This window comes from Oncorhynchus gorbuscha, unplaced genomic scaffold (assembly GCF_021184085.1).
Source record: "Oncorhynchus gorbuscha isolate QuinsamMale2020 ecotype Even-year unplaced genomic scaffold, OgorEven_v1.0 Un_scaffold_1443, whole genome shotgun sequence".
Taxonomy (NCBI): domain Eukaryota; kingdom Metazoa; phylum Chordata; class Actinopteri; order Salmoniformes; family Salmonidae; genus Oncorhynchus; species Oncorhynchus gorbuscha.
In genome coordinates, this window is record NW_025746222.1 from 1 (window position 1) to 12,500 (window position 12,500).

General features: G+C 41.1%; 1 protein-coding gene across 1 annotated transcript in view; it reads right to left on the bottom strand.

The window, feature by feature from the left end:
• Nucleotides 1–3,328: 3,328 nt before the first annotated feature.
• The window catches only part of LOC124022822 (CUB and sushi domain-containing protein 3-like), a 74,358-nt gene continuing 65,186 nt past the window's right edge, over nt 3,329–12,500 (bottom strand). Inside the window, exons 13-14 of the mRNA XM_046337502.1 lie at nt 11,517–11,703; nt 3,329–3,558 (exon numbers count right to left, since the gene is read on the bottom strand). Coding sequence (XP_046193458.1) covers nt 3,329–3,558; nt 11,517–11,703 — 417 coding nt within the window. The remainder of the gene's footprint in view (nt 3,559–11,516; nt 11,704–12,500) is intronic.

The following is a 12,500-nucleotide window of genomic DNA, read 5'->3' on the forward strand; positions in this document are numbered from 1 at the left end:
GATATAATGGATTTAATGTAATGCAATGGATTGTGGGTATAATGGATTTAATGTTGAGGTTCACCTTCCAGCAGGACAATGACCCTAAGCATACTGCTAAAGCAACACTCGAGTGGTTTAACGGGAAACATTTAAATGTCTTGGAATGGCCTAGTCAAAGCCCAGACCTCAATCCAATTGGTATGACTTAAAGATTGCTGCACACCAGAGGAACCCATCCAACTTGAAGGAGCTGGAGCAGTTTTGCCTTGAAGATTGGGCAAAGATTCCAGTGGCTAGATGTGCCAAGCTTATAGAGGCATACCCCAAGAGACTTGCTGTAATGGCTGCAAAAGGTGCAAAAAGTATTGACTTTGGGGGGTGAATAGTTCTGCACGCTCAATTTTTCCATTTTTTTTGTCTTATTTCTTGTTTGTTCCACAATAAAAAAATATTTTGCATCTTCAAAGTGGTAGGCGTGTTGTGTAAATCAAATGATATGAACTGCCCAAAAAAAATCTATTTTAATTTCAGGTTGTAAGGCAACAACAGAGGAAAATGCCAAGGGGGGTGAATATTGCCTAGCCTCTGTATTGAGATCGGGGCTGTGGACCCTCAGCAATACATCCGTGGAACCCACTCTGAGAACCCCTGAATTAGAGGGACACAATATGAGCAAATGAAAGTACAAAGAAAGTAAATTAACAACATTTCTAACATATCAATACATCTAAATGGTATGATTAACAGCCACAAGCGACGCTAGAGTGATGCTCTTACTAATCAGGGACCAAAAACAGCAATTATGGCTGATTCACTGACAGCTACAGGCGGATTGTTACACAAGACTGGATCTGGAGGAGAGGAGAGAGACGAGAGGAGAGGAGAGAGAGGAGAGAGGGGAGAGGAGAGGAGAGGAGAGGGGGAGAGAGGAGAGGAGAGGAGAGGAGAGGAGAGGGGAGGAGGAGGGGGAGAGAGGAGAGGAGAGGAGAGGAGAGAGGAGAGGAGAGGAGAGGAGAGGAGAGGAGAGGAGAGGAGAGGAGAGGAGAGGAGAGGAGAGGAGAGAGGAGGGAGAGAGGGAGAGGGGAGAGAGGAGAGGAGAGAGAGAGGAGAGGAGAGGAGAGGAGAGGAGAGGAGAGGGAGAGGAGAGGAGAGAGAGGAGGGAGAGGAGAGGAGAGAGAGAGGAGAGAGAGAGGGGGAGAGAGGAGAGGAGAGGAGAATAGAGGAGAGGAGAGGAGAGGAGAGGATAGGGGAGGAGAGAACAGAAGAGGGAGGAGAGAACAGAAGAGGGAGAGAGATAACAGAAGAGGGAGGAGAGAACAGACGAGGGATGGAGAGGAGAGGGGGAGAGAACAGAAGAGTGGGAGAGAGAATAGAAAGGGAGGAGGGAAGAGAGGGAGAGAACAGAAGAGGGGAGAGAGAATAGAAGAGGGGAGAGAGAATAGAACAGGGGAGGAGAGGAGAGAGAGGAGAGAGGAGGAGGAGAGGAGAGGAGAGAGAGAGAGAGAGGAGAGGAGAAGAGGAGAGGAGAGGAGAGGAGAGGAGAGGAGAGGAGAGGAGAGGAGAGGAGAGGAGAGAGAGGAGAGGAGAGGAGAGGAGAGAAGAGGAGAGAGAGAACAGAAGAGGAGGAGGAGAGGAGAGGAGAGAGAGGAGAGGAGAGGAGAGGAGAGGAGAGGAGAGGAGAGGGAGAGGAGAGGAGGAGGAGAGAATAGGGGGAGGAGAGAACAGAGGGGAGAGAGAGGAGAGGAGAGAGAGGAGAGAAGAGAGGAGGAGAGGAGAGGAGAGAGGAGAGAGGAGAAGAGAGGAGAGGAGAGGAGAGGAGAGGAGAGGAGAGGAGAGGAGAGGAGAGAGAGGAGAGGAGAGGAGAGGAGAGGAGAGGAGAGAATAGGGAGGAGAGAACAGAAGAGGAGAGGAGAGGAGAGGGGAGAGGAGGAGAGAGAGGAGAGGAGAGGAGAGAATAGGGGAGGAGAGGAGGAGAGGATAGGGGGGAGAGAGAACAGAAGAGGGAGGAGAGGAGAGAATAGGGGAGGAGAGGAGAGAGAGAATAGGGAGGAGAGAGAGGAGAGGAGAGAATGGGGGAGGAGAGAACAGAAGAGGGGAGGAGAGAACAGAAGAGGGAGGAGAGAACAGACAATGGGAGGAGAGGAGAGGGGGAGAGAAAGAAGAGGGGAGAGAGAATAGAAGAGGGGGGGGAGGAGAGGAGAGGAGAGGAGAGGACAGAAGAGGGGGAGAGAAACAGAAGAGGGGAGGAGAGGAGAGGAGAGGACAGAAGAGGGGGAGAGAACAGAAGAGGGGAGAGAGAATAGAGGAGAGAGGGAGGAGAGGAGAGGGAGAGGGAGGAGAGGAGAGGAGAGGAGAGAGGGGAGGAGAGGAGAGGAGAGGAGAGAAGAGGGGAGGAGAGGAGAGGAGAGGAGGGAGAGAACAGAAGAGGGGGAGAGAGAATAGGAGGAGAGGGGAGGAGAGGAGAGGAGAGGACAGACAGAAGAGGGGGGAGAGAACAGAAGAGGGGAGGAGGAGAGAGAGGGAGGAGAGAGGGGAGAGAACAGAAGAGGGGAGAGAGAATAGAGAGAGGAGGGGGAGGAGAGGGAGAGAGGAGAGAGAGGAGAGGACAGAAGAGGGGAGAGAACAGAAGAGGGGAGGAGAGGAGAGGGGGAGAGAACAGAAGAGGGGGAGAGAGAATAGAGGAGAGGAGAGGGAGAGGAGAGGAGAGGGAGAGGAGAGGAGAGGAGAGGAGAGGAGAGGAGAGGAGAGGAGAGGAGAGGGGAGAGGAGGAGAGGAGAGGAGAGGAGAGGAGAGAAGAGGGGGGGAGAGAATAGAAGAGGGAGGAGAGGAGAGGACAGAAGAGGGGAGAGAATAGAAGAGGGAGGAGGAGAGGAGAGGAGAGGACAGAAGAGGGGAGAGAACAGAAGAGGGGGAGAGAGAATAGAAGAGGGGAGGAGAGGAGGAGGAGAGGGGGAGGAGAGGAGAGGGAGGGGAGGAGAGGAGAGGAGAGAGGAGAGGAGAGAGAGGAGAGGAGAGGAGAGAGAGGAGAGTAGAGGAGAGGAGAGGAGAGGAGAGGAGAGGAGAGAGGAGAGGGAGAGAGAGGAGAGGAGAGGAGAGGACAGAAGAGGGGAGGAGAGGAGAGAGACAGAAGAGGGGAGAGAAAGGGGAGGAGAGAGCGAGGTCAGAACAGAGAAAGGAAGAATAACAAGAGTAAGAAGAGCAGAGAAAGGAAGAGAACAGAGAATATATAAGACACATCTCTTCCTTCTTCTGTTTTCTCTGACACACTGAGGCCAGTGAAGAGGAGACCTGTGTTTGGCAAAGCAACAGAGAGAAATCTGAGTTTGACAGAGATTATCAGGACCGATTAGAACGGCGTCTGGGAGCCAAAGTCTGGGACCCAGTCTGGGAGCCAAAGTCTGGGAGCCAAAGTCTGGGAGCCAAAGTCTGGGAGCCAAAGTCTGGGAGCCAAAGTCTGGGAGCCAAAGTCTGGGAGCCAAAGTCTGGGACCCAGTCTGGGAGCCAAAGTCTGGGAGCCAAAGTCTGGGACCCAGTCTGGGAGCCAAAGTCTGGGAGCCAAAGTCTGGGAGCCAAAGTCTGGGAGCCAAAGTCTGGGAGCCAAAGTCTGGGAGCCAAAGTCTGGGAGTCAGGCCATGATAGAAGGCTTTGGACGGTAGTACAAGTACCTTAATCACCCTGATTTTCAACTGGGAGCCGATCAAGAGAAAATAAAACAACTGATAAAGGTATATCCTACTACTATCGTCTCTGTCACACCCTGACCTTAGATATCTCTGTTTTCTATATATTTTGGTTAGGTCAGGGAGTGACTAGGTCGGGTACTCTAAGGGGTTTTTGTATGTCTAGGGGTTTTGTATGTCGAGGGTTTTTGTATGTCTAGGGTTTTTGTATGTCTAGGTGTTTTGCACTGTCTAGGGGTTTTTGTATGTCTAGGGTTTTTGTATGTCTGTTTTGGCCTGATATGGTTCCCAATCAGAGACAGCTGTTTATCGTTGTCTCTGATTGGGGATCATACATAGGCAGGCCTTTTTCCCCACTTTCTGGTGTGGGATCTTGTCTATGTGTAGTTGCCTGTCAGCACTATATTGTACAGCTTCATGTTTCATTTGTTAGTTTGTTCAGTGTTCATTATTTTAATAAAGAGAATGTAGGCATACCACGCTGCGCCTTGGTCTCCTTCATATGATGACCGTGACGGCCTCACTTTAAATAAAGGTATATTCTACTACTCTATTGCCTCACTTTAAATAAAGGTATATTCTACTACTCTATTGCCTCACCTTTAAATAAAGGTATATTCTACTACTATCACCTCACCTTTAAATAAAGGTATATTCTACTACTATCACCTCACCTTTAAATAAAGGTATATTCTACTACTCTATTGCCTCACCTTTAAATAAAGGTATATTCTACTACTATCACCTCACCTTTAAATAAAGGTATATTCTACTCTTCTATTGCCTCACTTTAAATAAAGGTATATTCTACTACTCTATTGCCTCACCTTTAAATAAAGGTATATTCTACTACTATCACCTCACCTTTAAATAAAGGTATATTCTACTACTATCACCTCACCTTTAAATAAAGGTATATTCTACTACTATCACCTCACCTTTAAATAAGGTATATTCTACTCTTCTATTGCCTCACTTTAAATAAAGGTATATTCTACTACTATCACCTCACCTTTAAATAAAGGTATATTCTACTCTTCTATTGCCTCACTTTAAATAAAGGTATATTCTACTACTCTATTGCCTCACTTTAAATAAAGGTATATTCTACTACTCTATTGCCTCACCTTTAAATAAAGGTATATTCTACTACTCTATCACCTCACCTTTAAATAAAGGTATAATCTACTACTATCACCTCACCTTTAAATAAAGGTATATTCTACTCTTCTATTGCCTCACTTTAAATAAAGGTATATTCTACTACTATCTCCTCACCTTTAAATAAAGGTATATTCTACTCTTCTATTGCCTCACTTTAAATAAAGGTATATTCTACTACTCTATTGCCTCACTTTAAATAAAGGTATATTCTACTTTTCTATTGCCTCACTTTAAATAAAGGTATATTCTACTACTCTATTGCCTCACCTTTAAATAAAGGTATATTCTACTACTCTATCACCTCACCTTTAAATAAAGGTATAATCTACTACTATCACCTCACCTTTAAATAAAGGTATATTCTACTATATCACCTCACCTTTAAATAAAGGTATATTCTACTCTTCTATTGCCTCACTTTAAATAAAGGTATATTCTACTACTATCACCTCACCTTTAAATAAAGGTATATTCTACTACTATCACCTCATCTTTAAATAAAGGTATATTCTACTCTTCTATTGCCTCACTTTAAATAAAGGTATATTCTACTACTCTATTGCCTCACCTTTAAATAAAGGTATATTCTACTACTATCACCTCACCTTTAAATAAAGGTGTATTCTACTCTTCTATTGCCTCACTTTAAATAAAGGTATATTCTACTCTTCTATCACCTCACCTTTAAATAAAGGTATATTCTACTCTTCTATCACCTCACCTTTAAATAAAGGTATATTCTACTACTATCACCTCACCTTTAAATAAAGGTGTATTCTACTCTTCTATTGCCTCACTTTAAATAAAGGTATATTCTACTCTTCTATCACCTCACCTTTAAATAAAGGTATATTCTACTTTCTATCACCTCACCTTTAAATAAAGGTATATTCATTACTATTATCACCTCACCTTTAAATAAAGGTATATTCTACTACTATCACCTCACCTTTAAATAAAGGTGTATTCTACTCTTCTATTGCCTCACTTTAAATAAAGGTATATTCTACTACTCTATTGCCTCACCTTTAAATAAAGGTATATTCTACTCTTCTATTGCCTCACTTTAAATAAAGGCCATTATCACCTCACCTTTTAAATAAAGGTATATTCTACTACTATCACCTCACCTTTAAATAAAGGTATATTCTACTACTCTATCACCTCACCTTTAAATAAAGGTATATTCTACTACTCTATCACCTCACCTTTAAATAAAGGTATATTCTACTACTCTATCACCTCACCTTTAAATAAAGGTATATCCTACAACTATCACCTCACCTTTAAATAAAGGAATATTCTACTATGATCACCTCACCTTTAAATAAAGGTATTAGTTGTCATCCAAGTAATTTACATTTGTGACTGGTTGCACTTCCTTCTACAAAGCCTTCTTCATTCCTGAACTAGCTACTTAATAGATGCTAGGCAATTGCCAGCTGCTTGGTAGTCACTATGTAATTAATAGTTACTAGGTAATTAGTTACTAGTTAGTTAAAACTTACTAGCTAATTACTGGTTACTAGGTAGTTAATAGTAATTACTAGTTAATCTGTAGATAATAGTTAATAGGTAATTACTAGCTATTAGGTAGTTCATAGTTACTAGGTAATTGCTAGTTAAATGTAATTACTAGTTATTAGGTAGTTAATATTGACTAGGTAGTTAATAGTGACTAGGTAATACTCGTTCATAGGCAAGTACTAGCTACTAGGTAGTTAATAGTTAGTTACCAGATAATGACTAGTTGCTAGACAACTACTAGGTAATAATTGTGTCGAGAATTACGTAGAAATGAATTGGATAGAAGGTTCATGAAGAGCTAATTAACTTACAGGGTGTAATTTCCTGCAGCTCTATCTTTCTAAAACACCATGCCGTTAGAGATAACGTTTAGAGAAAATATATATATTTTTGTATTTCGTCGAGTTCTTTTCGAACTTTGTTCGACAGATCACAGAGACCATAACGTTCATGAATAATCCCCTCCTGTATCAAGTCATGTATGTAGTGATATCATGTAATGTAGTGACTTTATGTATGTAGTGATATCATGTATGTAGTGACTTTATGTATGTAGTGATATCATGTATGTAGTGATATCATGTAGGTAGTGATATCATGTATGTAGTGATATCATGTATGTAGTGATATCATGTATGTAGTGATATCATGTATGTAGTGACATCATGTATGTAGTGATATCATGTATGTAGTGATATCATGTAGGTGGTGATATCGATGTATGTAGTGATATCATGTAGTGATATCATGTATGTAGTGATATCATGTATGTAGTGATATCATGTAGGTAGTGACATCATGTATGTAGATATCATGTATGTAGTGATTATCATGTATGTAGTGATATCATGTATGTAGTGATTATCATATAGGTAGTGATATCATGTATGTAGTGATATCATGTATGTAGTGATATCATGTAGGTAGTGACATCATGTATGTAGTGATATCATGTATGTAGTGATATCATGTATGTAGTGATATCGTATGTAGTGATATCTGTGTATGTAGTGATATCATGTAATTGTAGACATCGTGTATGTAGTGATATCATGTATGTAGTGATATCATGTATGTGTGACATCATGTATGTAGTGACATCATGTAGGTATGATATCATGTGTAGTGACATCATGTATGTAGTGACATCATGTATGTAGTGACATCATGTAGGTAGTGATATCATGTATGTAGTGACATCATGTATGTAGTGATATCATGTATGTAGTGACATCCATGTAGGTAGTGATATCATGTATGTAGTGACATCATGTATGTAGTGATATCATGTATGTAATGACATCATGTATGTGAGTGATATCATGTATGTAGTGACATCATGTATGTAGTGATATCATGTATGTAGTGACATCATGTATGTGAAGTGATATCATGTATGTAGTGACATCATGTATGTAGTGACATCATGTAGTTGTTCATATGGTTTCATTGATGATTGACACTACAACTGTTTCATAGCAGAGAGAATTCATCATTTAGGTCCCACTACCATTATATCCACCTATAGATTAATACATGGTTACACTACCATTATATCCACCTATAGATTAATACATGGTTACACTACCATTATATCTGCCTATAGATTAATACATGGTTATTATGTAGGTTTACACTACCATTATATCCACCTATAGATGAATACATGGTTATGATTTAGGTTACACTACCATTATATCCACCTATAGATTAATACATGGTTATTATGTAGGTCCCACTACCATTATATCCACCTATAGATTAATACATGGTTATTATTACATTTACCATTATATCCACCTATAGATTAATACATGGTTATTATGTAGGGTTACACTACCATTATATCCACCTCATAGATTAATACATATATTATGTAGGTTATACCACCATTATATCCACCTATAGATTAATACATGGTTATTATGTAGGTTATACTACCATTATATCCACCTATAACCTAATTCATGGTTATGATTTAGGTCACACTACCATTATATCCACCAATAGATTAATACATGGTTATTATGTAGGTCACACTAACATTATATTCACCTATAGTTCTGAAATAAAGTACAAGACATTTTGTTCCTCCCACCTGATTACACAGTGTTGTTTAACCCTAATAGTCTTGTCCATGATATTTACCATTTTAGATAGAAACAACATGCTCCATGTAGCTTTTTGATTCTGTTTTAGGACACTCTGGGGGTATTAGAAACAACATGCTCCATGTAGCTTTTTGATTCTGTTTTAGGACACCTGAGGTATTAGAAACAACATGCTCCATTACCATTACATGCACCTATAGATGGGAAGGTATAAAGGTATTCTCTTGTTCCCCTCTTACATTTCATTATGTCCTCCCACAGAGTTGTTTAAATAGTAGAGTTTCAAATATAGAGTAGAATAGAATACAGTAGAATACAATAGAGCAGAACATAGCAGAATAGAGAGCAGTAGAATAGAGTAGAATAGAACAGAGCAGAGTATAATATAATAGAGTAGAATAGAGTAGAATATAGTAGAAACATAGTAGAATAGACAGAATACAATAGAGTAGAGCAGAAATATAGTGGAATAGAGTAGAATAGAGTAGAGTAGAATAGAATAGAGTATAGTAGAGTAGAATAGAGTAGAATAGAGTAGGTTAGAATAGAGTAGAACAGAGTAGAATAGAGCAGAATAGAGTAGAATATAATGGAGTAGAACATGTAATAGAGCAGAGCATAAATAAGTAGTAAATAGAGAAGAGTAGAATAGAGTAGAATAGAGAGAGGAGAGTAGAATTGAGTAGAATAAAGTACATTAGAGTAGAGTAGAAAATAGTAGATTTAGAATAGAGAAATAGAATAGAGTAGAGTAGAATATAGTAGAATAGAATATAGTAGAATAGAATATAGTAGAATAGAGTAGAGTAGAATAGAGTAGAATGGAATAGAGAGGTAGAGTATAATAGAATAGAGTAGAGTAGAGTAGAGTAGATTTAGAATATAGTAGAACAGAGTACATTAGAGTAGAGTACATTTAGAATAGAGTAGAGTAGAGTAGAATAGAATATAGTAGAGAATATAGAAGAGTGGATATAGTAGAATAGAGTAGAGTAAAGTATAGTAGAATATAGTATAGCACAGTAGAATAGAGTAGAGTAAAGTATAATAGAGTAGAGTATAATAGAGTAGATTATAATAGAGTAGAGTATAATATAGTAGAGTAGAATAGAGTAGAGTAGAACAGAGTAGAGTAGAATAGAATATAGTAGAGTAGAGTAGAGTAGAGTAGAGTAGAGTAGAATAGAATAGAATATAATATAGTAGAATAGAGTAGAGCAGAATATAGTAGAGTAGAGTAGAATATAGTAGAGTAGAATAGAGAAGAGTAGAGTATACTATAGTAGTGTAGAGTAATATAGTAGAATAGAATAGAGAGAACTTTCATTGATGACAACTTGTAAATTGTTTGATCACCACAAGCATCAACAATGATTACATACTACTTAAATACAACACACTACTTAAATACAACACACTACTTAAATACAACACACTACTTAAATACAACAGCACTACTTAAATACAACACACTACTTAAATACAACTTACTACTTTAAATACAACACACTACTTAAATACAAATACACTACTTAAATACAACACACTACTTAAATACAACACACTACTTAAATACACACACTACTTAAATACAACACACTACTTAAATACAACATACTACTTAAATACAACACACTACTTAAATACACACTACTTAAATACAACACACTACTTAAATACAACACACTACTTACAACACACTACTATACAACACACTACTTAAATACAACACACACTACTATACAACACACTACTTACAACACACTACTATACAACACACTACTTAAATACAACACACTACTTAAATACAACACACTACTTAAAAGACACCTGCACCAGAGCTATAAGAGAAAGACAACACACTACTTAAAGACACCTGCACCTTAGAGCTGTTATAAGAGAAAGACAACACACTACTTAAAGACAGCACACTACTTAAAGACACCTGCAACTGTAGGAGCTATAAGAGAAAAGACAACACACTGCTTAAAGACACCTGCACCGTAGAACTTGAAGAGAAAGACAACCATTAACGATCTGTTCCTCTCTAGTTACCACCTTAGGAGCTCCTTTTGGTTGTGGGTGACTAGATTAGTATTGTATTGTCAATTATTTGTCAGGTTGCTCTCCACGATCTTTGCAGTTATTACTATATCGTCACAGCCGGCATAATGGACCTGTCTGTGCTCGTTGAACAGACAGTGGTGTTAACGATACATTGTTTCAGAACAGAGCAGAACAGAATGACATGACACCTTCTACAATGGGTGGTTCCCAGGGTAACAAAGAACCCAATTAGGTGAACGGAACACAACAACGCTGTTTACGGAACACGACACAGGAAAAGGGGTTCCGTGTGTCAAATGGCACCCTATTCCCTGTTTAGTGCACTACTTTTGACCGGGGCCCATAGGAAGTAGTGCACTACCTAGGGAATAAGGGTGCCATTTTGCGTACACTGACACAGACAGCTTGGTAATCAGGAAGGAAGTTAGCTAGCCAGAGTCATCAGGTGGTGGAATTGACAGAACAAAGATGATTGATTTCTGCTCTGTTTCTGCTCAACAGAACATTCTCCTCAATCACAAGTTCAGCTACTGACATGGGGCTGAAGAGAGACCTTCAGACTAGCTACTCTCTGTGATAGGGGCCGAAGAGAGACCGTCAGACTAGCTACTCTCCACAGGACTCTACCCACAGCGCTCTACCCACAAGGCTCCATCCACAGGGCTCTACCCACAGGGCTCTGGTCAAAAGTAGTGCACACTATAGAGAACATGGTGCCTTTTGGAACAAATGTCAGCCAGCCAGCCAGCCAGGAAGCCAGCCACCCAGCAAGCCAGCCAGCCAGCCACCCAGCCAGCCAGCCAGCCAGGAAGCCAGCCACCCAGCAAGCCAGCCAGCCACCCAGCCAGCCAGCCAGCCAGCCAGGAAGCCAGCCACCCAGCAAGCCAGCCACCCACCCAGCCAGCCAGGAAGCCAGCCAGCCACCCAGCCAGCCAGCCAACCACCCAGCCACCCACCCAGTAGACACAGTGCTCGGAGCTCTTACCTTGACATGCAGGTACCGTTGAGTCCCAGGTATAATACCCAAAGGCCGTCTTCTTACAGACAGCTGTGGCCTTTCCAATAAGCCGGTAGCCCCGGTCACAGCCCCAACGCACCACACTGTTGAGATGCCCTCCTGTCTGGCTCACTACAAAACCCTGCTGGGGAGTCTGGAGTACTGCAGTACATTGCTGAGGAGAGGGAGAGGGAGAGGGAGAGGGAGAGGGAGAGGGAGAGGGAGAGGGAGAGGGAGAGGGAGAGGGAGAGGGAGAGGGAGAGGGGGTATACAGCAATTACAAATGTTTGCTTGACTTTGATGTTAAATTGTTATTTACAGAAACATGTTAAAAATACATTATATTAATGAGATAATGAGAGAGATGGAGAGTCACATCTCTACAACATGGTGGATGTTACTGCTGTGGACTGAGGAGGAGAGTCAGGTCTCTATAACATGGTGGACATTACTGCTGTAGACTGAGGAGGAGAGTCAGGTCTCTACAACATGGTGGATGTTACTGCTGTAGACTGAGGAGGAGAGTCAGGTCTCTACAACATGGTGGACATTACTGCTGTAGACTGAGGAAAGTCAGGTCTCTACAATATGGTGAATGTTACTGCTGTAGACTGAGGAGGAGAGTCAGGTCTCTACAACATGGTGGATGTTACTGCTGTAGACTGAGGAGAGTCAGGTCTCTTCAACATGGTGGACATTACTGCTGTAGACTGAGGAGGAGAGTCAGGTCTCTACAACATGGTGGATGTTACTGCTGTAGACTGAGGAGGAGAGTCAGGTCTCTACAACATGGTGGACATTACTGCTGTAGACTGAGGAGAGTCAGGTCTCTACAACATGGTGGACATTACTGCTGTAGACTGAGGAGAGTCAGGTCTCTACAACATGGTGGACATTACTGCTGTAGACTGAGGAGGAGAGTCAGGTCTCTACAACATGGTGGACATTACTACTGTAGACTGAGGAGAGTCA